General features: G+C 51.5%; 10 protein-coding genes across 10 annotated transcripts; 2 read left to right on the top strand and 8 right to left on the bottom strand.

Annotated features, from left to right (window-relative positions):
• Window positions 1–392: 392 nt before the first annotated feature.
• Window positions 393–3,519, bottom strand: CC1G_09332 (hypothetical protein; the record flags this gene model as incomplete). Its single annotated transcript, XM_001830120.2, has 3 exons — window positions 393–1,644; window positions 1,703–2,421; window positions 2,482–3,519. 3 exons carry the CDS (start codon window positions 3,517–3,519, stop codon window positions 393–395), a joined length of 3,009 nt encoding a protein of 1,002 aa, XP_001830172.2.
• Window positions 3,520–3,936: 417 nt separating this feature from the next.
• Window positions 3,937–4,990, bottom strand: CC1G_14151 (NADH-ubiquinone oxidoreductase 20 kDa subunit; the record flags this gene model as incomplete). Its single annotated transcript, XM_002911572.1, has 8 exons — window positions 3,937–3,949; window positions 4,008–4,122; window positions 4,182–4,262; window positions 4,315–4,494; window positions 4,545–4,616; window positions 4,672–4,806; window positions 4,863–4,913; window positions 4,966–4,990. 8 exons carry the CDS (start codon window positions 4,988–4,990, stop codon window positions 3,937–3,939), a joined length of 672 nt encoding a protein of 223 aa, XP_002911618.1.
• A 407-nt stretch (window positions 4,991–5,397) lies between these two features.
• Window positions 5,398–7,100, bottom strand: CC1G_09329 (CAMK/CAMKL/PASK protein kinase; the record flags this gene model as incomplete). The annotated part of the gene is made up of 3 exons (XM_001830117.2): window positions 5,398–5,778; window positions 5,834–6,289; window positions 6,342–7,100. The coding sequence occupies 3 exons, from the start codon at window positions 7,098–7,100 to the stop codon at window positions 5,398–5,400; spliced, it is 1,596 nt and encodes a 531-aa protein (XP_001830169.2).
• A 731-nt stretch (window positions 7,101–7,831) lies between these two features.
• On the bottom strand, window positions 7,832–9,445 carry CC1G_14150 (hypothetical protein; the record flags this gene model as incomplete). Its single annotated transcript, XM_002911571.1, has 8 exons — window positions 7,832–8,229; window positions 8,299–8,349; window positions 8,425–8,431; window positions 8,490–8,602; window positions 8,659–8,765; window positions 8,843–8,935; window positions 8,990–9,010; window positions 9,069–9,445. 8 exons carry the CDS (start codon window positions 9,443–9,445, stop codon window positions 7,832–7,834), a joined length of 1,167 nt encoding a protein of 388 aa, XP_002911617.1.
• Window positions 9,446–9,892: 447 nt separating this feature from the next.
• Window positions 9,893–12,246, bottom strand: CC1G_14149 (UTP-glucose-1-phosphate uridylyltransferase; the record flags this gene model as incomplete). The annotated part of the gene is made up of 12 exons (XM_002911570.1): window positions 11,973–12,246; window positions 11,798–11,916; window positions 11,663–11,739; window positions 11,475–11,608; window positions 11,019–11,418; window positions 10,877–10,964; window positions 10,808–10,823; window positions 10,636–10,758; window positions 10,490–10,520; window positions 10,224–10,326; window positions 10,042–10,159; window positions 9,893–9,987 (listed from the first exon to the last, which is right to left on the bottom strand). Exons 1-12 carry the CDS (start codon window positions 12,151–12,153, stop codon window positions 9,893–9,895), a joined length of 1,485 nt encoding a protein of 494 aa, XP_002911616.1. The 5' UTR covers window positions 12,154–12,246.
• Window positions 12,247–12,413: 167 nt separating this feature from the next.
• On the top strand, window positions 12,414–13,913 carry CC1G_09327 (splicing factor u2af-associated protein 2; the record flags this gene model as incomplete). The annotated part of the gene is made up of 7 exons (XM_001830115.1): window positions 12,414–12,490; window positions 12,561–12,657; window positions 12,715–12,774; window positions 12,826–13,313; window positions 13,363–13,576; window positions 13,626–13,691; window positions 13,746–13,913. The coding sequence occupies 7 exons, from the start codon at window positions 12,414–12,416 to the stop codon at window positions 13,911–13,913; spliced, it is 1,170 nt and encodes a 389-aa protein (XP_001830167.1).
• Window positions 13,914–14,054: 141 nt separating this feature from the next.
• On the bottom strand, window positions 14,055–17,177 carry CC1G_09326 (phosphatidyl inositol kinase; the record flags this gene model as incomplete). The annotated part of the gene is made up of 12 exons (XM_001830114.2): window positions 14,055–14,099; window positions 14,156–14,867; window positions 14,900–14,991; window positions 15,040–15,551; window positions 15,602–15,615; window positions 15,666–15,939; window positions 15,996–16,095; window positions 16,416–16,464; window positions 16,522–16,641; window positions 16,692–16,741; window positions 16,790–16,916; window positions 16,981–17,177. The coding sequence occupies 12 exons, from the start codon at window positions 17,175–17,177 to the stop codon at window positions 14,055–14,057; spliced, it is 2,292 nt and encodes a 763-aa protein (XP_001830166.2).
• Window positions 17,178–17,405: 228 nt separating this feature from the next.
• CC1G_14148 (C4-dicarboxylate transporter/malic acid transporter) lies at window positions 17,406–18,224 on the bottom strand (the record flags this gene model as incomplete). The annotated part of the gene is made up of 2 exons (XM_002911569.1): window positions 17,406–17,566; window positions 17,618–18,224. The coding sequence occupies 2 exons, from the start codon at window positions 18,222–18,224 to the stop codon at window positions 17,406–17,408; spliced, it is 768 nt and encodes a 255-aa protein (XP_002911615.1).
• A 752-nt stretch (window positions 18,225–18,976) lies between these two features.
• On the bottom strand, window positions 18,977–20,466 carry CC1G_14147 (sulphite efflux pump protein; the record flags this gene model as incomplete). The annotated part of the gene is made up of 5 exons (XM_002911568.1): window positions 18,977–19,237; window positions 19,296–19,836; window positions 19,886–20,249; window positions 20,315–20,349; window positions 20,405–20,466. 5 exons carry the CDS (start codon window positions 20,464–20,466, stop codon window positions 18,977–18,979), a joined length of 1,263 nt encoding a protein of 420 aa, XP_002911614.1.
• A 539-nt stretch (window positions 20,467–21,005) lies between these two features.
• On the top strand, window positions 21,006–22,644 carry CC1G_09324 (hypothetical protein; the record flags this gene model as incomplete). The annotated part of the gene is made up of 6 exons (XM_001830112.1): window positions 21,006–21,912; window positions 21,974–22,012; window positions 22,060–22,112; window positions 22,163–22,338; window positions 22,390–22,408; window positions 22,474–22,644. The coding sequence occupies 6 exons, from the start codon at window positions 21,006–21,008 to the stop codon at window positions 22,642–22,644; spliced, it is 1,365 nt and encodes a 454-aa protein (XP_001830164.1).
• Window positions 22,645–22,702: the final 58 nt, after the last annotated feature.

The following is a 22,702-nucleotide window of genomic DNA, read 5'->3' as shown; positions in this document are numbered from 1 at the left end:
GATAGGATAATAACCGATAGCACAATGTCTCGGCAGAAATGCAAGGCTCGAACAAACCGAGTAGGAAAGGGAAACAAACTCGAGGAGGGAAACGAAGGGACCAGCGAAAGGAAAGGGAAAATGGGCCAATAATCTGCGAGGGGCTATTCCGGAACCGATTGGTTGTTGACTTTCATTGAACGACGATGCCATGATGCCTGAGGATGAAGGGAAGAAATGACAGAAGAGGAGGGAGGGGTCACGGTATTTTATACTCGGATACAGAGGGAAGAGGAGGTAGGGTAACATGCAAGAAGTAAGAAAAACCGGTGCGAGACCACCAAATCCGCTGGTGGCATCACAACTAAGCCAAAGTGGGTGAACCAGAATACATGGATCCATCATAACTAGTTTCATCTGAGAAGATCAAGACGCTGCTCCGTGGATGGATATCGGTATGCCACAAATTCGGGGTCCTGGGAGACGAGCTCATTCAAGGGTTTCCGTGATAGAATGGACGTCCTGTTCGTTCGTTGATTCTCAAAGCTTCCAGGAGCGCTGCCGTCGTCGTAACGTCCACCACCCAGCGTGGGGAACGGTTGCGCAGCATAGTCAGAATAGCCCTCTTGCTCCTTGGATTTCTTCCCACCCAACAAAGAAGAGAAGCCAAACTTGCTCTTTCGTTTGGTGGTGGAGTTGGGGAGAGGTGACAGGGCGCGACGCCCCTGGGTATCATCCGAGTCCCAGTCCAATCGGGCGAGACTCTTCCGCGAGTCGCCAAATTCGTCGTATCGTGATTGTCGAGGATCAAATTGGGTAACTGGCATGGTCTGAATGAGTAGATTGGGCTTAGACGTCACGCCACTGAAGGATTGCCTTCGTGAATCGCTCTGGAAAGGAGCGGAGGGAGGGAGGAAATCGTGAGGCGGTCGAGTTCCGGGTGGTAAAGGTCGAGGGTCATAGGTATAAACCGTGCGGGGCCTGTCAGCGGGGGTGGCAAAGGCGGGTGCCTCATCAGTCGGGATGGGAGGAAGGGATTTCTCTCTCGAGATCGCCATTGATACCCGTTGATTCCCTCCGTTAGGGAGGCTAGGCACAGGGGGGATGGGTTCCTGATTGACAGCGCTTTGTCGAAGGTTGGGTTCCGACGAGACCGGGTGGAGGCGCCACTCATTGGACTTGTTCTTGTTGCTGCCACTGTCATCGCCAGCCAAGGTCACATCAGGGTCCCCATTCAATGGCCGGGTGGAAGTGGGAGAAGGGAGTGCACTAGACGGGGCAGTCGGTGGAGATACACTCGATCCTGATTGGCCAAACATGGGGGAACCGAGGGGTGGAGGAATTGAATTGGCGTGTCGAGGACTGATGTGATCGGGAGAGCTGCGGCCCACGAGATAAGACAGCGGTGGTGGCGGCGCGAGTGGAAGATCGTCATCCTTTTCCAGTGACGAGTCGCGGACTTGGAGGGTATCTGGCTTGTTGTGTCCCGTCACCATCCTCCACCATTTTATCAACCCGCTCTTCTTCTTCTTCGCCTTTTCCTCCGCAGCCGTCGCTGAGATATCCGCAGGAAGATCTGAGTGCCAGAGCGTACTTCTTCGAGAAGTATTGGCATCATTGGGAGAAAGAAGGGTCTTGCGCCGATCTTCTCGCTGCAATGCAACGCTGAGAGGGAGAGGTCAATGAGTTAATAGCGATACTCAATTAGTAAATAGAGACGTACTGCATATCGACCATGCTTCCAGACATCCCTGAGGGTGCAAAACTCGGAGCAAGGCTATCCTGACTTCGCCAACCCGTACTGAGATTACGCACACCGAAGAACTTCCTCTTGGGAGATGAGGAATTCAAGCTATGAACGTCAGAGAACGAGGCTTGTGAATAAGCTCGAGGAAGGTCTGGACGATCATTAGAACCGGTGAAGACACTATTGGGACGTCCTGAAGTCGAGTGCGAGTAACCTGAATGGGGCTTGAGACTGGAGTCGGGGTATGGGCCGATGCTTTGCCCTGAGATGACGGAAGTCGCGTCCATAACTGAACTTCGAGATGATTTTCGAGCCCGCTTCTCTTCTTTGCGGCGTCGTTCCTTGGCTTCCTTTTCCTCTCTGCGGACGTCGACATGCTCGACAATCATGCCGTTTTCGAGTAACGTCACCTCGCGAGACTGGGACCTGAGGTGGCTTTGCGTGTAATTCTGACCAGTCGGAGAATGGGGTGGCTTGATACGAACGCCGCCGCTATCGTCTGTGGGTGCTGGAGTGTTGCCGAGGTCGTAGGCGGATCTCCTCAATTGGGAGTAAGCATCCCGCATCTTGCTGTCCAACCGCTTGGCCTCTTGCATTGCCTGGGCATGTGCCAAAGCTTCGGCTTCAAGCAAGGCACGCTGGGATTTGACATAGGTGTTGAGGGTCTGTTGTCGTGAGGCGGGTTCCCTTGGGTTCTGGCGGTAAAAATCATAATGTCAGGAGTGCGCGGTCGTCAGGTGAAACGGACGACTCACAATGCTTAACCAGATCTTGAGGTTTTGCTCGGTGAGTTTCCCCCCTACTGCTCGTGGTCGGTTGGGATCGGGGTTGACGATACCCTTGGCTCGCTCCTCCTCCTCTCGCTGCTTGAGTTCCTCGAATAGGACATCGCTTGTCCTGTCCCAAACGCCCGGCGAGGTGACATCAACATCGGCCATGTCTTGGTCCCGCATGGCACACTCGACACATACTTCCTCTTGTGGAGGAGGCATGGGTGTGTACACAGCATCCACAGGATTCGGTGGGTTGGAGGGGTTAATATAGGTAGGTTGTTGAGGATAAGTTCGATTTCTTGATGCTACTGGAGGCACATAGTTGGGTGAAGCTGACAGGGGCATGATGGGTGGAAACTGGTTGCCATTGGTCGTTGCAGAAGCAGAAGAAGCCAAGGCTACATCAGGGTGTCTGGGCGTGCTGGCAAATAAGGTTGCCGGAATCTCAGCGTTGACTATGGGCTTCGCTGGTTGAGGTGTATTCGAGCGAGTTGGCGTGTCCACGGAGAACTCGCGGCCGTTCTGCCGACCCGTCTCGGTTGGTGTTTGAGATTTGTCGTTGGCAGCAGGAGGGGCGTTCCCGTCCAAACTATAGCGCTCTACGACTCGACGTGGCACGTTCTCTGGAAGCGCGTACGAAAGCGAGGACCTTGACGAATCTTGAGGTTGTTGAGACTGAGATTTAGCGGTTTCAGGAGTCTGGGCGCCTCTCCGTGAGGCCGTGCCCTCGCGACCTTGGGAGGGCGGTCGTTCCGCATTGCGTGGCGGGCTGCCTTGTACACCCTGGGGATCGAAGCTCCTCCTGGCTAGTTGTGCGTCGTGGTTGGATCGTCTCTCCATTGTAGCCAAATCGGCGGATAACGACGCAGGGTTGTGACCGAGGTTTCCCCTGGATTTGGGCGTGAGGGAGGGATAGCGGTTGTCTTTGAGGTCGAATTCGGTTAAGAGGTTTCGTGGGTAGATATTTGGATGAACGCTGGGTCCAGCATCGTTTCTGAGAACCGGCAAAGCGGTGGTCATGGGGGTGACACTTGAAGGAAAGAGTGTGCCGTAAAGAGCAGGTGACGGCGAGACTGACGCGGAGCGGGTCGCTGTGACTAAGTACTGGGACGGAACACCGCCTAGGGCGCTGACAACCGACTCGAGCTCGACGACTGCGACGACGACGGCGACAAGCGCGTGTGGAGAAAGAAAGGTATGCGGAGTTGCAACTCGCCCACCAAGTATCCCTCAAAATTCCATTCAAGCCATCGCATTTGATTTCGATTTCTCACCCTTTTGGCACCGTGTTTACCGCTTTCTATCATGCCGAATTTTGGCCATTCTGCGTTTGTACCCCTTATGATGGCCACAGGCCCTTCCGTATTCACAATACATGATAAATTGTAGGAAAAAGTGTCTAGCTATGAATCTACTGCAAGAATTGCCAGTACTCCTTTACTTGCGGTACCTGAAGGGCGAAGGGGATCAGGGGAGACAGCATGATCCGCAAATCAGAACAAACTCACCAGAGGACACCCTTGCGACTGCGTCGCATTTTCCGTTGAAGCTGCAGCATTCCGTAAAGCAAAGCCTCTGCTGTAGGAGGGCAGCCTGGCACGTAGATGTCGACGGGGACAATTCCTATAAATAGCCCGGTTAATAAACGGCGAGACTGGTCACAAAATCTCAGAGCAACTTACGGTCACAACCGCGGACAACGGAATACGAGTAGTGATAGTAACCTCCTCCGTTCGCGCACGAGCCCATGGAAATAACCCATCCTTTGCGCAAGGTAAGCAACCCGCACTACCACCCTTAAATACCAAGACTTACGAGGTTCGGGCATTTGGTCGTAAACCTTTCGGAGAGCAGGAGCCATCTTGTTGGTCAAGGTACCGGCGACAATCATGATATCGCTCTGTCGAGGACTGGCTCGGAAGACGACACCAAGTCGATCCTGGTCATAACGGGCAGCGGCCATGTGCATCATCTCTACGGCGCAACATGCCAAACCTAATAATACTGTTGAGACTCAATTTGAAGGCGAGTGCTTGGGGACCCACCGAAAGTCATGGGCCACATGGAACCCTGTCGAGCCCAGTTGGCGACCTTGTCAAGGGTTGATAGAACATATTCTGAATGGTGCGTAAGTCATTCCGCCCTTTGCACGAAAACTTGTCTGGACAGTACCAGCTTTGTTCTGAGGGGTTTCGAGACTGAGCTGGTTGGAGCCTTGCTTCGCAATAGCAGTGTAAGGTTGGGTTGAGGTCGCAGATTCCGGCTGAGCAGCTGATACTGGAGTCGACGAGTGTAACGAGCGGATGCCTGAACAGAATTCTGGTTGGTCAATTGGTTTTACTTCGAATTTGAATGCAACGCACCAGGCAAAACGGCGGAGCGGTGACACGCTGTCCGGCGGGAAGCGTTCAGGACTGTTATTACAGAGGTCAGCCTGACCCAAACATGGAAAAAATGGAGACATACCAGCTGTGCGCAGACCGAGCGACATGGTGGACTAGAAAGAGAACGAATTCAACATTCAGCTCGCTGAGCGACAAGTGGAGAGGGCCGGGAAAGCGGAGTCAGCAGCGCTTGCTGATTGGCTGAGAGCGTGGGAACTCTGACTGATGGCTCAGCCAACGGCAATCTATGCCTTTGCTCCTCAACGTTCACGATCTCAAAGTCGACTTGACTCAGTTCAATTTTGGTATGCTCCATGGTCATATCGTATTGGAGTACCGCTAATGTATTACGAAGGTGCTATATGAATAGGGAATAATGTCGCTGAGAAAAACAGACAATGCTACAGCTGGATGAAAGTGCACTACTATACAGTGAATGAGGAATCCAAATATTCTACAGATGGACGGAAGGGTTCCAAATAAGTTACCGGCGCACAATGCAGAGAGAGCCGCTCTATGAAACAACCGATATATGGCTTTGTTGCAACCAAGGGTGTGCTGCAACTTCCGCGATGGTGATGCGCGTTTCTGGATTCGGATCCAGGCAGGCACGCAGAAGATCCATAGCGCTTTCCGAGGGCTTCAATCCCAAGGACTCTGACAGGAAGATCCGCCCGTCGACAGCGTCGCGGATGGTTGGAAAAGGAGAAACACCGGCAAGCAGATATGAGAGGAGGACACCAAGTGTCCACACCTCCGCTGGTGCTGCCTGGTATTTCTTCTTGAGGAGAATCTCTGAAGATGCATAGGCGGCGGTTCCGTAGAAAAGGTCGTAATACGGCCGTGGTTTGGAGGGATCAACGATAGTAGCGCTTCCAAAATCGATAAGTTTAATCTGATTCTCTAGGTGAGTCCTTCGATCCGTAGCGATCATTGGAAATGGGACTAACCTTGAGATCGTGGTCAATGACAAGGTTCTCGTCCTTGATATCGCGGTGGCTTATCCCGAGACTGTCAAGATAATAGACAGCATCGACCACTTGGGCGAATACATAGCGGGCCTGTTCCTCCGTTAATCGCTTGCGTTCCGATTGCTCGATGCACTCGAACAGATCGTACGACGGCCGCTTGCAAATCTGGTGCTTCGGTTCCGGCTCGTCCTCAATAGGAGAAAGATCCCCGCTGGACGACGTGTGCGTAGGGTCGTTAGCAAATGGGATGGGTAGTGACGGGTAGCGATGCGGGGGAGTTCTGGGCGAATCCGGAGCGAGCGAGGTTTCAGAGGTCGAAGGGGAAAGGGAAGGCGTGGAGAGGGACGCTGAAGACAAGTCGCTGCCTTCCAACGTCGGCCAGTCTAGCGTGTATGCCTGCGACCTATTCCAGGGTGATCCATGAAGCTCCTGGACCTGAAGAACGATTCAGCATGCAAATCCACAAGGGCGTTGAGACGCGACATACGAGATAAAAGTAGACCGGATCTTCAAAAACGTCCAAGCACTTGACGATGTTATCGTGATTGACGAAGCTCAAAAGCACAACCTCCATAGGTAGCTTGCCGAAAGTAGGGTCGTGGATCCAGGAGTGCTCGGGAACCTTGTCCTTGATGATAAACTTCACAGCGACCTCGAGCCCACTGTATCGGTCAATGGCGGTCATCACGAAGCCGTATCCACCTGCGCCCAGTTCATCCTGAAGCTGGTACGCCTCCACAAATTCCGACTCTAGTTCGTGGCCCTCCGGAAAGTGATTCGAGAAAAGCCGTGCTGACCTCTCGCAAGGATACGACAGCGAGAAACGAGCTCGGGTGGTCGGCGAGCTCGCTGACTGCTTCTCGCGAGCCAGAGGAGGCCTGAAGCGTCGCATGTCGTCGGAAACGCTGGTGGAGGGAGAAGACGGATAGGAAAGGCAGGTAGTATGATTGGGTTGACGGCGTTTGTTTATGTTGGAACGCGGACGGTTCGGCGGATAATTGACGAAGAGTTTTGCTGTAAATTCGGTCGTTGATTTATCGGCAGAACTTTCGATCGCTTTTGGCGATTGGTCCTCGCTGTTTGTAGTTTCCGCTGTACGAATCCCTGGGTCCTGGAAATGAACCTGGGAGGACGATGAAGCGATAGCGGTTTCAGCCGGTAGTCGAACGTTCGATGTCGAGGGAGAAGAGGAGGTTGAGGGGAAGTCGGATTGCGGAGTATGGGGGCAGCGTATTTTAAGGGTCATCCTCGTTTTTGATTCTGTCGAACAAAGGCAGTCAAGTGCTATGAATGGAACGCCAGTAACTGCGTGTAGTTCAGATTTGTCTAATGTACCCAAAGAGGCTCAAGTGTCTGAAATGTTTCAAACACCCAGCGCGACAAAAGGCATTCAGACGGGGGTTCTCCAACAACTGTTTGCAACTCCAACAAGAAGCTTGCGGTCTTTTGAAGAAAAACTGCCCTCTTGAATATTTGAATTCTCGGTGAGCCGCGTCCAACGCAACGGAACGCCACTCCCTGTGAAATTCCCCCGGATGGCAGTTACTTAGGGGTCACTTAACCTTTTTGACATTTTACTTCCGATCATCTATGACCTCTTGCTTGCGCACTTGGTCTCCACTGAAAATAAAGGTATATAGCACTACGTTCTCCACGTATATACATATCAGCTAGTACTTTATGCATTCCAACGTCTACTTTTTCTCTGAAGAGTCTGCCAGCGACCACATGTAATAGACACCTGGAACATATCATTTCATCCCGAAAGATCACGAAGGCAACCGGAAGTGGTAGGAAGGGCAAATTTTCAGCCACATGCATCCCAAACGACCATGGAAATTGTACACACCGAGGCTTCGGTATGGCCTCCAACTCTCCGTTAAATCTGTCATCTCCTGTGGGGTCAAGAATGCCCCTCTATGAGGCGAAACCACTTTCGTCAGCTTTCGTCATTCGACTTCATAGGAGCATCATAGCTTACTTGACCTTCTTCCCATCCAAACGGCTCTTCAATAACGAAATGGTAATGCCTGTAGGAAGAGGCACTGCCTTCTCTGGAGCCTTGGACAAGGTTTTCTGAATGGAGGGCGTAAACGGCGGAGGGAGGAGAGTTGATGCGCTCGTGTCTGATGTCATGGTATCTCCGTCACGATTGACCCCGCCAATTGCAGCCGCCTCTCCGCCCTCCAATTTATTCGCCGAGGAAGCTACCGTGGGCAGCGCGTCGTCCTCGACATCGTTACTTGCATGGTTTGTCTTTCTTCTCTGGAAGCTCGTGGACGCGTCAACCTTCTCTGGGGAGAGTGTGTACGTGTGTGCTGGAGAATGGAGAGAAAGGAACCAACGGGCGAGGCCCCGTTGGACCCCTAGGTCACCTGAACAAGCAAGACTGATTAGAGGAAAGGAGGCACCGAAACCCAGGGCTAAGGGGGTGCTTAACCTACCAACAGGAAGGATGTCGGGGCGACGTAAAGAGAAGATCGCAAACATGTCCACTGCAGGCAATATTCAAGGTCAACATACGAGAGCTCTGTAGGTTTGGCTCAGAGGTATAGACTCAGTAGAATCACCTGTCCACTACAATCCAAAGGTTAATCCAAGGACTCGAACTCGAGAAGTAAATAGACCAACTAACTCTGCCTATTCCTTTAACTTCAATAAGCATTTCTGCCAGTTCCTCGTCGCTAGCATTTAGGAGTTTATCGGTGCTTAAGCGACCGTCTGCGAATCTAGCGGCAAGATCCTGGACTAGAAGCGCTCTAGAGTGTCTATGCCATTGATCAGGTGGACAAGCAGAGACGCACTGTATTGGGCCTTCCGCTCGCTCAAACCTGCAGTTCGGAGCAGCGAAACTTCCGTCTTCGACACCTGCTCCGGGGTAGGGAAGACTTGCATTGCGGCCGCTCGGGACCTAGGCATGCGGGGTCAGAGCGATTCAAGCCGTCTTTCAAACAGAACAATAATCAAGGTATCGGAAGTGGAACATACTCATCCGTCACTTCTTCTGGGATAGAGGGGCTGTAGAGCCTGATGAACTTGTGGGTAATTGAGCGCGCAGCTTTCCATGAGATTTGCTGCCCTCTATGGCAATGGGAATGAGTTCCTTCCGCGACTCAAGCACGGACATCCGCTTACAGGATAGAGATCGATAGCGCTCTAGATGGAATCGAGGGGTGAAAACATTTTTCTGGAACTGAGGGAGAATAGCCTCTACCGGAACGGATGCACTTGTTCAAGTTGTTCAAAGGGCCGACAGGGCATCCTGTCGAACAAGTCCTGGAATCTTGGGTCCACGGTAATGAGATGACGCATAGCCTCATTAAAGTCAAAGCTTAGGACGGCTGGAACAGGGGCATCTGCGTTGGTATCGCTGGGAGCACGCGTTGTCTGGGGGTTGGCTGTTGACCCTACTGTGGTCGAGCCAGCACCAGTCTGAGTCTTGGATTTCTTGAAGGCCGGTGCTTTGAGTGCCGCGTTGTTGTTCTTGCGCTTTCCATTGGAAGAGTTGGCTGGGCTTGAGATTGTTTCTTCGCTGGTTTGCATTGCATTTGCCTTGAGCGCCAGCCGAGCAGAGGATCGGGTTGCCGCCATCGTCAGAATCAGTCTCTGGTTGACAGTAAAATGCGGTCGAATACAGTCTTTGGCGAGTTGTCTATTAAACAAGAAGCGTAACTGGGGTGTCGTGGTTATGTTCATAAACCATGTTAAAGATTCAACACGGGTCCAAATAGTAACGTGAGCATATGGGTGTAGAGTCAAGTTGATGGCATCGGAACCGAAACCTGTTCAAATGACTAATGAGGCGGGGCGAGGGTATACGCTGATATACGCATCAGGTAAGAAAGCTACATAGGACTATTATCTCTCGAAAAGCATACTGATCCTGGAAGTAAATAGAGCGTGAAGGGCGGCGTGAATACGTCCTCGACAAAACGATTATAGTTCCTGGCCACAGGTGAGTTCTGAATGGGGACCGGGAATCAAAGGCGGGTGTCGTACCGTCATGGTCAGATTTCCGGATATCAACCCTAAGGACTGTTAAGTTGCGGCACTGGAAAGCAGCGAGAAGGCCGTACTATTTTCAAGGCTGCACCCGTCGGGAATGTGAACAACTTGCCCTTCGTTCGCAGTGACTACACAGGGGACCCCTTCAGAAACACAAGTTTACAACGGAAGCCAAAACGTACTGATTACAGTGCCACGCAATGTGACGTCTCTCCCGAAATAAACGTCGCCAGAAACTGTGAGGTGGTCGAAGTCGATGATGCTGGGTATTTGTTTGAATCGCTTGTCGAATTGGGAGATCTGTCCGAACAATCCAGCTTGCGTTGAGGTGCCATCTGGATACTGATTAGCCCTGCAGACTCACATGCTTGAAATGGTCTCCGAGTTTGATGAGCGGGATAGTCTCAAACACCCGGGCTTCGTTTCTGACCACATGCGATCCAGAGGTGACTGTATACAGGTCACTTCTGAGAAGGTGGAGGTCTGAACATGTTTTGACAGGAAGGAACCGCGAGCGAGATACGGTCAGCCCACAAGCCTTAGGAAGTGCTTGATTATGGCACCCGCAGCTGTCTCAAGCTACAATGGGTCGATTTGTAGTTTCTCGACGTTGAGAGTCGATAAGCATACCTGTAGGACGGATCTCCCGCCATCAATCTGCCTATAATTAGGGATGGTGTCAAGCTGTAGACCACCCTGCAGCCTGCTCCATGGTCCGTCTCAATGCTGTGACTGTAATTAGCATCCAGCGAGGTGCGCGCCTTGAGTGAGCGTACCTGGAAGATTGATCCAAAGGTTATTTGTGTTGAAAATCTTGAAGTTCTTTGCCGATGTAAATTCCTCGACGTGCTGTGTCGGGACCTGCGCCAACTCCAGCAATCTTAGAGTTCCCTCATAATCTACGAATTAAAAGGTCTATCCTCAGATGAACCGGAAAAGTTTTCTTACCGACAAGCGTTCCTCCCTGTCGATTCATTGGGTCAGCCGGTATCATATCGCATCAATGACAACTCTTACTTTGATATCTGCCTTGGTTTTCTCGGTGATTTGCATGATAAACTCGGTCTGCGTTTCAATCATATGCCTCAAGATGCGACGATCGACCCTAACAGCACAACGGTGAAAATATTGTTCGACGAAGAAAGCTTCGAATACGCACGTCGCTCCTAAATTGTCCGAATTTGGCACAAACAAGTACTCTTTCCCTTCTGCAAGCAGCCTGTCCAAGGTGCCAGACCGGACCAAAGCGTTGTAGAGGTCGCCATGGCCAGGCGGATACCGCGTCTGCCGATCGTCTTGTCTGGGCTTTGCGATGGGGAGCAACGATTCGACGTCCAGACGTGGATACCGGGATTGACTGAAAGTTGAGATCTTGGTAGGGCCTTTAGCGTACTTGCGGATGATACGGTTGGTATCCTCCTCTGTGTTGAACGAGGTCATGAAGAGCAGCGGGATGTCAACACCTTCAGTTGCATTCAGAGTTTGGATTTGCCGTATAGCGAGGTCAATGAATGATAACTTGTTCTGGACCTCAAGGGCTCCCTTGGCGCCAGACAGTTCTAACAACTCGTACGGTGAGTGACTGCCAGTTGACAAGTACCGAAAGCAGGCTTACCCATCGATGTCCCCAGCCCGCCGTTAACCTTGAGAACGGCGAGGCGGTGAAGGGGCTGTACGTCTTCGGCGTCATTGAGGTCCTTGTATTGAACGATTTGTTCAGAACGCGGGACAGAAACTTTGTCCCAGTCGCTGTGGAGTGCCCAGTCAGCGGGTTGCACTGGGTGCGAAAACGCCAGGATTTACATCTCTGGTTGCGCATGATTCTCAGACTGGTATCTTTCGAAGAGGTGAATAAAAGATTCCAAGTCATTGGCCACGGCCTACCAATTGCTAGAGTTAGCAGTTGCACCAGAGACATGGGCAGACTTAGGCACATACCTTTCGCTTTCGCTTCGGAATGGACTTGACCAGCCGCGTAAGCACGGTACGGAGAGCAAAGGGACCTCCTTCCGCAGAGGCATGGGAGGTCTTGTCCTCACGACGACGACGAAGACGAGCTGGCAGCTTGAATAAGAACATTGGTGGGATGAAATCGATTGCCAGAGCCCCAGACCATGACAGATTTTATCCCTTCGCCCAAACAGCCACGCAGTTCGAGCAAGGTCGAATGGCATCCGGCATGGATGTAGACAGGTCCACTTCAAATCTGGTCTAGGGCACCAGAGAAGCCTAACATGAGGTACCGGGACAGGATTCCTGCAGGCCCTTTCGAAGCGGATGTTCATCGGAAGCATAACAGTCGCATGTACAGTTTATATAGGAAGACTAGAGTCGCATTTACACGAGTAAGCGGGTGGAGTTTACGTTGGACTTTGAGCATAGTTGACGCCTGTGGTGGTTGGAAAGAGAACTTGAAAGAAACCGAACGAAGATCCCGACGACGCGCGCTTCACGTCGGGATTTGAATTCGCTCCAAACGGGGACCTCGCAGCGCCTTGGGCTTTGGTCTGGTTCCCATACATTTTCCACATTTACATTCCGAAAGACTCCTGAAATGTCTGCGCCACCACCGTCCGCAGCAGCTGGCTCATCAGCAGAAGCTCAGGCAGCAGCATTCGCCGACGACCCAAGGTGTGTCTAGCCGCTCTACTCTCCAGACGAACAATTGACGTACTCAAGAATTCTCGGCGCGTCATATCAGGGTGTACTTCAACAAAGAATCCAATACATGGCGACTGGAACAAGAGGATGGCCCCGAACTTGAATACGACTCCACGAGAGGCACCTGGGAGCCAGTCGTATGTTCTACCTTCGCATTTCAATCTGGGTCAGTGAGGTACTAACCTATTTCCTAGCTGGATGACCTTATCAAGCGACAGCAAGCGGCATACTCAGTGGCCGGGGTAGATGAAGAGGTAATCTATCTTTATCAGACTATAAAAGATTACCGTGTTAACACGATGTAGACCCCAGCAGCCCCAGTACTCAAACGGGAAAACAAGAAACGGAAAGTACAGGACTATACTTATGCGCCCACCGAAGGAGAACCCTCGTCAAAACGGGGCAAGAACAACCAGGAGCGGAAATCCAAGAACACCGCAGTCTACGTTACTGGTCTACCACTGGACGCTGAAGCCGACGAGATTGTGGCGAGGTTCTCAAAGTGCGGTGTGATCGAGGAGGATGATAACGGCGAGCCCAAAGTCAAGATGTACGCCAAGGAGGATGGAACGTTCAGTGGGGAAGCTCTAGTCGTCTACTTCAAGGAGGACTCTGTCTTGTTAGCGGAGAACCTTCTGGATGAAGCGGAATTGAGACTTGGGGATGCTTCTACTGTAATGAGGGTCCGGCAAGCAGACTTCACGCACAAGAACGAGAACAAAGACGGGGTATCCCAACCACGTCGGGTGGTGGACAAGAAAGCAGCAACACGGCGGATAGGAAAGATGCAGAAGTGGGTTTCCAGATCCCCGTCTACGTTGACCAGACTGACAAGGTTCTAGAAAGCTGAATGAATGGGGCTTTGACGACGGCTTCGGGCCACAGCCTGACCCTGAAGATAAGCCAGTGCCCAGAACGAGCCGTGTTGTAGTTTTGAAGCACATGTTTACCATCGAGGAACTAGAAAAGGACGCCACGCTGCTACTAGATTTGAAAGAGGATGTCCGAGAGGAATGCTCAACGCTGGGAGAGGTGACGAATGTCACTCTTTATGATGTGAGTGCCCTGATGACTTTATCAAAGTTATGGACTAACATTCCTACAGAAAGAGCCAGAGGGTATCATGACCGTCAAGTTCAAAGATCCCTTAAGCGCCCAAGCCTGTGTTATTGTGAGTCGTCCAGTTGCGTTTCAAGATCGTTCAATTCCTGATAAGATTGTATAGAAAATGAACGGGCGTTTTTTTGACGGGAGGAAGATAGTAGCAGAGCTCTTCGTCGGAAGACAACGGTTCAAACGAAGTGATGCAAAGGATGACTACGGCGAAGGAGAAGAGGCAGAGAAGAAACGACTGGACGACTTCGCCCAATGGCTCATGCAGGAAGGCGAATAAGTCAGGCTCCATTTGCCGCTGTCCCCCTCGCCGTACACCCATCCTGCGCTGGTCAGAACCTATCTCAGTTGCACATACATCTACTCTAGATATCCCCTCAAAAAACCAATAATGTAAGAATATAATGTACTTCTAGTCCTGCTACCAACAAGAACATAGGGGCGTTTTCTTGACAGTTTCAAGACGCTACAAGATTGGCAGAACATCAGGACTTGCGATATAAACACCACTGTCTTGCTCACCTCCGCGATCATGGTCCGTTTCGCCGGTTCGTCCTCTGGAGATATCCACTCCAGACCGGCTGTGGAGATCGTTCCGATGTTGCGACTGAAAGGATACCCGCCTTCCACATGTGAAGTCGACTTGGACATCGCAACCAAGTCTTCTTCGTCGATAGAGCTTGTCGAGCTCCTACGCGAAGTTGACCCGGATCCTTCTGGTACCGTTGCCAGAGGACTTCCGGGTGGTGAGAACGGTGAAGGACCGAGTCCGGACAAGGAGCGTTGATGCGATGGCCTCGAGGGCAAGGGTGCGGAAGCGACCCCCATATCAACCTCCTCCTCGTCGACTCCGAGCCTCTGCAAGCTGGCTTCAACGGCATCGAGTCGTTCCAGATGTTCAAGGACGGTAACACCAGTGGTACCAGGATGTATTCGCTGGAATTTGGCCGCAAACGGCACAGGTCGAGGTGCTCCAGATGCGTCTGTTGATGTTCTTCGCATGGGTGGCGGGAATTCACCATAGCTTTGACTCCGCGACCGTTTAGGTATTGGAACACTGCTGATGGACATCGTTGGCGACGCTGGAACTTCGTTGGCAGCATTGTCGAGCTCGGCCACCTCCACTTCTTCATCCCAAACTAGGACCTTTATTCTGCGCGTCAGTTCCAGAGGACCTGAAAGGAAGATGAGTCGAATGGAGCGGCAATTCGGGTCCATGGTTCTAACCTTCGTCCTAGAAGGAATTTAACATGTTAGACTATGGACACGGGTTTGGCAGCGTAGAGAAATTTCCTCACATCATGTTTTAATGACTGCACGATATTCCAGGCCTGTCCCTTGATCACGGCAAGTTGGCGCTGCACAGATGTCGGTCAAAATCCCGGCTTCGAGTGGGAAGAACTCACAGCGAACATCTTGGGATGGAAATCGGGATCTACGGAGAACAGCTTCTCTAGCTGGTACGTAGTTTCTTCCCACCACGCTTTGGATGTAAGCAATGGCAAGAAGTGATTCCGCGTCTTCTCGCTGAATGGGCGACCGATGATACTAACAGGAAGGTATAACCATCCATATGTGTAGGAACGCCATCCTTGTGGATGTTCATGGGGAAAAGAGAGCGAATTGTCGATAGCAGCAATGTGTATATGTGGTCGACGCTTCCAGTCAGCATGGGGTGTTGATGACCGAGATGGTATTTGAGGGGAGGCGGTTGAGGAGGCGGCGCGGTTGGACGAAGACGAGGACGCATTGGGTTGCGAATTTCCAGGTGACTCCGTCCGGCGAAGTTCACTCATGACTGGCATTTCTAATCGTACAGAACGTGTTGGAGCGACATCAACGAGTTTTTCATGATCTCCTTCGCAGTATTTGATCATGTAATTGTCAGCGCCACGATCTGTGTTCAACATTAGGTAGTCTGAGGAGTGGGTGAGTAAACAATATCCCAACGAAAGCGATTCAAAGTACCCAAGATAACAAGCCTGCCAAGGATGTCAGCCAGTTTACCGAAAAGACTCAGTATCGCACTCACTTCTCAAGCTCCTCGCGGAAGCTTTGCTGAAGGCCTTGACTCCAGTAAAAGGGTCTTTGGGCATCAGATCCCTCAGTCGCGTCATACAGCGCTTGGTCTTCCTCAAAATCCGCCTCATCATACACATCGTCAGGTGCCCCGGTCCTTCCACAGATGATCTTGAGGGCACTTAGAAATCGTTTCGAGAAGCTGCCGTGTCGGTGAGTCGAATCATCGAACGTGTCTGAAATCGCACGGCCAGGCCAGGGATGTTTCCTGAGGAATTCAGAGGCGTCTGGAACAGGGTACACATTATGGCACTATGAAGAGCTTGACAAGATTTATCCTTACCTTGGTATCCGTGTAAGAAATACTGCATGCTCCCAATCTTCTCAGGAAGAGGCTTCCCTTTCTTAAAGGCATTCCGATCAATCCAGTCATAGAAGAACGCCTAAACGCGGGGTTTAAATAGGTGAGGGATGAGAGGGAGGCAGCGCTTACTTCACTGGACAAGGAAACGAGCTTCGTGGGCGGGACAATGTGCAGGTCTAACCTGGTGTCTAGCAGCGACGCCGCAGCTTCTGAGATGTAACTTCCAGCCCAGTCAATACTCCCGCCCATAAGATGATGAAATGCAAGTCACCTCAGATTAGGAATGAGACACGCCCGTCCGAATGGAATAATCCAACGGAACTGCCGATGCAACCATTTCGTTGTCTAAGTTTGGGTCAATAAGTTGATGTCCGCTGAGAATAGAATGATACTGAGTACCTTTGGATTCAGTCTCCCATACGGCTCTTCGTCTTTAGGTTTAAATACCCTGAACAACTTGAGCGCCGAAGTCCCACAACCTTCGAATACCAAGACCAAGACTCACGCAACGGTCTGAACCCTCCCATTCACTTTCGCCCTCGCAAAGTATGAACCGGACGAACCCTTGCTGATCATCTTGGGATGGATACCGTCTGAGATAGCCGTCTTCACAGATTTCACGATGCTGGAGGAAAGTTCAATGACAGAAAGTAATAATTCGCGTTAATGACGTACGCGTCAAAGTCGGCGTCCGTCATGGGCGGTTTGTGGTCCAGCGTCTTGACCTATATTACTATTGAGTCGGTGGCCACGGGGAATGCATGTAAGCATACCGGTCCAGGAGACGGCACTCCAGGAATCGTTGGTTCAAATACACTCCGCCAGATCTGCTTGCGCTGACTTAGGTCAGGAACCTTGGTCTTCTTTCGTTTCACCTTCTGCGCGATCGACTCTGTCCATCTGACCACCCAGCGTTACCCTTATTTAGTCTCACAGCTACCGTAGTCGAAGGTTGACTACACACCGCTTGAATGCATTGTCCAGCTTAGCCAGGTCGATGCTCGCCCCTCCTCCAGTCCTCCGGCGACCACGTGGAGTAGAGGGACCTGCTTCATTAGATGCAGTCGCAGTGAGAGGTTGAGTCTCATCGACGTGGTCCGCGTCGTCATCCGTCGAGTTGCCCAGAGCCTGGTAGTCCGAGTGCGGTGGTCGCGCCGACATGAGCAGTGAACAGGGTCCGATTGGCGTCCAGCAACTTGGAGGGCGGTCGTGGTCTGGTCGAAGACGTTGTCCATCATCTCGACCTGCCAACGATGCCGCTCGTGGCTGTGCTTATTGATGGCTCGATGGGGATATGCTAAACGCTTAAAGGCCTCCGAGTCTATTCCAACTGAATTGAATGCATGGGTATACAGGTTGGGATGCATAGTAAAGTAAACGTATGATCGGTCAGACAGTGCCCTCAACAGCGTGGCTGTTCGTCCTATGTCTCCCATCCTTCCACTTGAATGGGTTCATCTGGTCGGGAGTCGATTCGGGGAAGATAGAAGTGTCCCAGGTGTGAATAACAGTCGGGGCGAGCGAGAGTACCCAAAGCAGGAGTACGATGCCTGCGGAAAGGTCAGTGTTGATTTAATTACATCTCAGACAGATTGACTTACACGACCAAATCACCCCAAGATAGTTGAAAAACGGACTCCCCATCACTTCTCCCAACTGTACCGTACACAGCGCATACACACCATTGGGGAACACCGAACCCCAGTAGGTGAGCGTAAATGGGATTTCTCCATCGCTGCGGACAACGACAATAATCGTGAATATCGATATAAGAATCCAACACGTCCCCATCGACCAAAGCAAGAAGGACGCGCAGAAGCAAACAGCGAATACTATTTGCCCTGCGAGTTCTATCCTTGGGAACATACCATTCAGGTAAGTCCCAGGGAATACAGCGGAGAGCGTCCTCCCGTTCAATAACAGTGCATACCCACCAGTGCCCAGGGGGCTGGTGATAATAAATCCAGAGATGACGATTTGCGGTTTGGGTGGTCCGTGGAGGATCAATCGAGTGAGGAAGAGCGTGATGATCATAAGCGTTAAGCTCATGCCAATGCCGAACGAAACGAGCGAGAATCCGGTCGTAATCGTCGCGAGAGTAAGGCTGGACCGGTCAAGGAGTGCTTGCGACATGTTGCCTCCAGTGGCTGAAGCAACGATGAGGGGGATGATGGGTAAGACCCAGAGCGATGTTGTTTCTTTGATCATATGGTTGTGTGTGCACATCCTGCAGGGTTTCTCGTCAGTGCCGGAGGCAGCGCGACACTGGCCAAAAATCTTACATGGCATAAATTATTCCAAATGCTGTACTGTATGCAATGAATAAGTCGACCCACCAAAATGCCCAGAGGGTATACAGAAACCCGCTCCCGGCGAAGCCGTATCTATGATTGAGCACGAGGGCAGCGTCGATGAGGGTTGCAGAGGCGATGGGGAACGCGCCGAGGAAGAGACTTTCGGTGGTGTTGAATACCATCTTTTTAAACAGCTGGAACAACTCCTGAGTATTTGGAATGTGGCGAAAGACCGAGAAAGCACTCACGAAAGGAAACAACCAGAACCGGGTGATCGTCGCGGAAAGGAAAACGATATAAAGAAGAAGATTCAACAGGAAGAACACGATGCAGAGTATCTCCAACGCCGTGCTACCACGTCCAAAATAGAACCGCGCTGCCAGCAAAGAAACCGTCCCGGTCCCCATGTTAATCGTGAACCATGCTGGCGTAAATGATCTTGAGGCGTGCGAGCAAGAGAAAGTCAACAATCCGTCTATAGTCATTAAGAATCATAATCATATACCGTATACAATGCTTTAGAGATTTGCGAGGTGGCCGCGAGGGAGTGGAAGACGCGGAGGAAGACATTGATTCGCTGGCTGTGCCCACTCCCTCTCCTTAACTTCATTTCGGCCTGTTGGATCTGTGTGATGTCATCCAGTCGTTGGGGAGCGTGAATCGGATCTAGGAGTTATGATAGGGCCCGTGAAAACTGTTTTCCTGAAGTCTTCTGGCGTTCATGTTTTGCTCGGGACTCATCGCCGCTTTGCTCTCCATTACAGGGAGGCACGCTTCGTTTGCTAATCGCTTGAAAGCGATCAGGGATCGAACTGCGATGGAAAGCCATACACAGATGACGACAATTGCGTAGGCAGCACCGTATATCCGTAGGCCTGTCGAGTCAAACGCCACACTCAAGGCAATCGTTAAATTGGCGTAGACACCCTGAATTGGTAGACATCAATAAACGCCAAGACATATGTGATAAAGAAGAAGCACGAACATTCGGGAAGACAAGGCCCCAGAATGACATCCTAAATCCAACTGGATTTCTCAACACGGTCGCGTGAAGGGCGAGCAGCGCATAAAGCATCCACATTGTCGCTAGGGACCACAGGAGGAAGGCAGCAGAGACGCACATCGTGTAAAGGAATTCGCCGACCATGGGGGATGAAAGGAGGACGGACTTTCCCGCGTGTTCGTAAGGTACCAGTGTTCTGAAATTTGCCCCGATGAGATAAAAGGCAAACCCTGACTGTCCTGTAGGACCGAGTGGAAGGAACACGGAGAGTACGGTGACGCCGGGAGGAAGGCCGTGGATGATTAGTCTGGCGAGATAAATTGTCAGGATCATGAAAGCCAGGGTTAAACCGACGGTGACGATGAAGATAGAGAAGACCACTGTAAGGAGAGCGTGGTAATGGGAGTATGTTTGCAGTGCTTGAGCGAGGACGCCGCCCGACGAGGCCGCGACAATTAGCGTCACCACCGGTAAGAGCCACATAGCGGTCATCTTGTTGAACGGGGGATTTTGCTTTATGAACCTGACAAGACTCGTCAGGGCCGTTATGAGATGAGGATAATGCAACTCACATCATGTGTACGCCCACCCAGCAACAAACAACTGAAATGGCCACGACGACCCACCAGAACCCCCAGAGGGTGTAAAGGAAGGTCCGACCACCGAATGCAAAGTAGATGTTAATTACATCCACACCGACGTTGATCAGGGTCGTCAACCCCATAGGAAAACACCCCAAGTACAGGCTTGTGATGGGGTTGCGGATGAGGGCAGACCATCGGTCGGGGTATACGACGTATTTCGCAACGGAGAAGGAGAAGAATATGCAGCAGAGTATCAGGTTGAGAAAGAAGAATGCCAGGCTGACAATCATCATGCCTCGAGACCCTCGTCCGTAGGGGAAGACCTCGAAGAGTATACTGACGGCACCGGTACCTGGAGGGGGTCGGAGTGTCAGGGCCAGGGTCGACGTCGGTGCATACATGAACGAAGGAACATACCCATGATGACAGCGAATAGGACTGGATTGGCAATTCTAAAACAATAGTTCAGTTCTGAGCATCTAATGAGCGGACACAATACATGTATACCTAGTCAACAAGCCAGCCAAATTGGTGGCCCTCTCGATCCAAGGATGTCTAGACGCCAACATCGTGAAGACCGTAAAGATATGCTATGAGGGCATTTCAAGGCGGTCCTGTAAGATATTGGAGGCGCTCGGGCTGGTGTGATGGGAGTCGGAGAACGGAATGCAATGACTCAGTTCGTGAGCACGCAAGTTTCGAGAATTTCTTGTGAGCTTAGACGCGGGTCAATAACGGTTTGGGTTTAGCCTCGACACACACCCGGGGATATGTAGATGCCATCACCGCATTATTCAGCAGATCAGACCTCCATTCTGGATCTCTTGGCGTTGTGCTGCTTGACCAGCTCGACCTTCTTTCCAGCCGCTGCTGAGCTCATGTTCCTCGTCGCATCGCTAGGACTGGCCTCGTAAACACAGGAAATAGCCTGGGAGGGGTCGTATACACATCGATACCAACTTACGACATTAAACGAGCCTCAGGGCCCTCACTTCTTTACATTCAGTTACCCCACAACATCACGAAACTATTCCGAATTCTATCCTAGGAGGTGCCATACGCCATTCTCAACAATATGTCGCCTCTCTCTAACCAGAATTGCTAGGAAATGAACCTATTGTCCTATTTTTATTACTCTTCCACCTCCCAGACTGCGACTCAGTCGAAGGATAATGTTTCGACGGAGACCACAGTGAGAGAAACGGCGGAACACCACAGTGGAGATGCGGTCGTTTCTGTAACCACCGAATCCGAGGTCAAGACAACGACTGTGGTTGTTGAAGACGTCCCCGATTTCCCAAAGCCCAAAGCCAAGAAGCGAGTTTCGTTTCGTCAGGCCATCTCCTTGACGCGGGTGGTCCCCCAAGTGGACAAGGGATTAGTCGTTCCTGCTCCCTCGGCGCCCGCTGAGGCCAAGCCTGTCGAGTCAAAGCATCGCAAGGAGCGTATCTCCAGAGCGGACAGGCGAGCGAAGAAAAGCGCGCAACGGCTCCAGTCCCTCATCGTAGGAGAAGCAAGCACAGCTATCCCGGCAGTCACCCCAGTGGTCGCTAAAGCTCGCCTCGACAAGATCAAGTCGCAACTTTCGCGGCCCAAGACGGGTAACAAAGTTATCGCGGAACTTCGACGCCTTCCTGTCGGTGAAGCTGACCTACCCAGCGAAGCGCCTATCCATGCTGTCTGTCTGGCGCACACGGACGCAGAGGAGGACTGCCTTCACTTTGCGAAGTTGAAGTCGGAGAACGGAGGGGCGTTATATCAACTGCCGTCATTTTCGACAGCCTCCCTGACCACGGCTCCGGTGGAAAAGCTTGCAGAGGTCCTGAACGATTTGCAGGTTGTGGATTTGCTTCAGGCTCCAGATCTTGGACTTGGCCAACCGGGGGATGGGAAGGGCTTACTGGCAGGCGCAGTCCCGACACCTGAGACGGTTCTCAACGGGGTGAAACAAATTACACCTCAACTTATGGCCCTGGGTCGTGCTACTGGACGCATGATCCAACCTGATCACAGAGGTACGTACTTACAACAACCATATCCGTTTACATCCACATGAAATACGCATATGCAACACAGGTGTATATCCTCCAACGGATCGTTTCTCTGTTTTAACTTGTAAGTTTCGTTCTGTTCTTGAAAGAACTACGCTGACACACATCCAGACTGGTGGGGCCTCGAAGTGCTCATGCCTCCGCCCACGTTGGAATATTTGGCGGTGAGTCACAAGCATGCAAATCAGTTCGTTTTGCTGAGTATCTTTCTCAGACTGCTCAATCAATAGCTGCTTCGGTCGTGAACTTCTTGTCGGCTATGGCTCTGGTCCACAATGGGATTAGAGAAATCTTGCCCTTGGTTCGATATATCGCACAATACATTGAGATTGAATACGCGTCCATCAAGGCTCAAGACAAGGGCAAAGGTGTTGTCTGTGCAGCAACTTGGTAGGTACTTGAACTGTGCTTGACCATGCTGGATACTCATCTGCACTCCAGGTTGATGCCGGCGGCCTTGGTATGTCGAACACTTCCTTCCATTTCTTCCACATGCTGAAAATGTCATTGACACATTCCCCAAAGGTTCCACGCCCTTGGGACTTTCCTGATCCACCCGCATCGACTGAGCGCCCCCAAGCATTGGCGCAAGTCAAAGATGATGATGGGAGCAAGAGCCCCTATGAATCCCGGCCAATATCGTCAATGCTGGATATTGTTACACCGGCCGTCTCGGTCCCTTCTGTTGAGGCTTGAGGAGAGTGTCATGCTTTACGACGTTCACGACTAGTTACGACTGTTTTGTATGATAGGA

Source organism: Coprinopsis cinerea, assembly GCF_000182895.1.
Source record: "Coprinopsis cinerea okayama7#130 chromosome 3 map unlocalized cont3.3, whole genome shotgun sequence".
Lineage (NCBI taxonomy): Eukaryota > Fungi > Basidiomycota > Agaricomycetes > Agaricales > Psathyrellaceae > Coprinopsis > Coprinopsis cinerea.
This window is presented reverse-complemented; position numbering and strand designations above follow the sequence as displayed.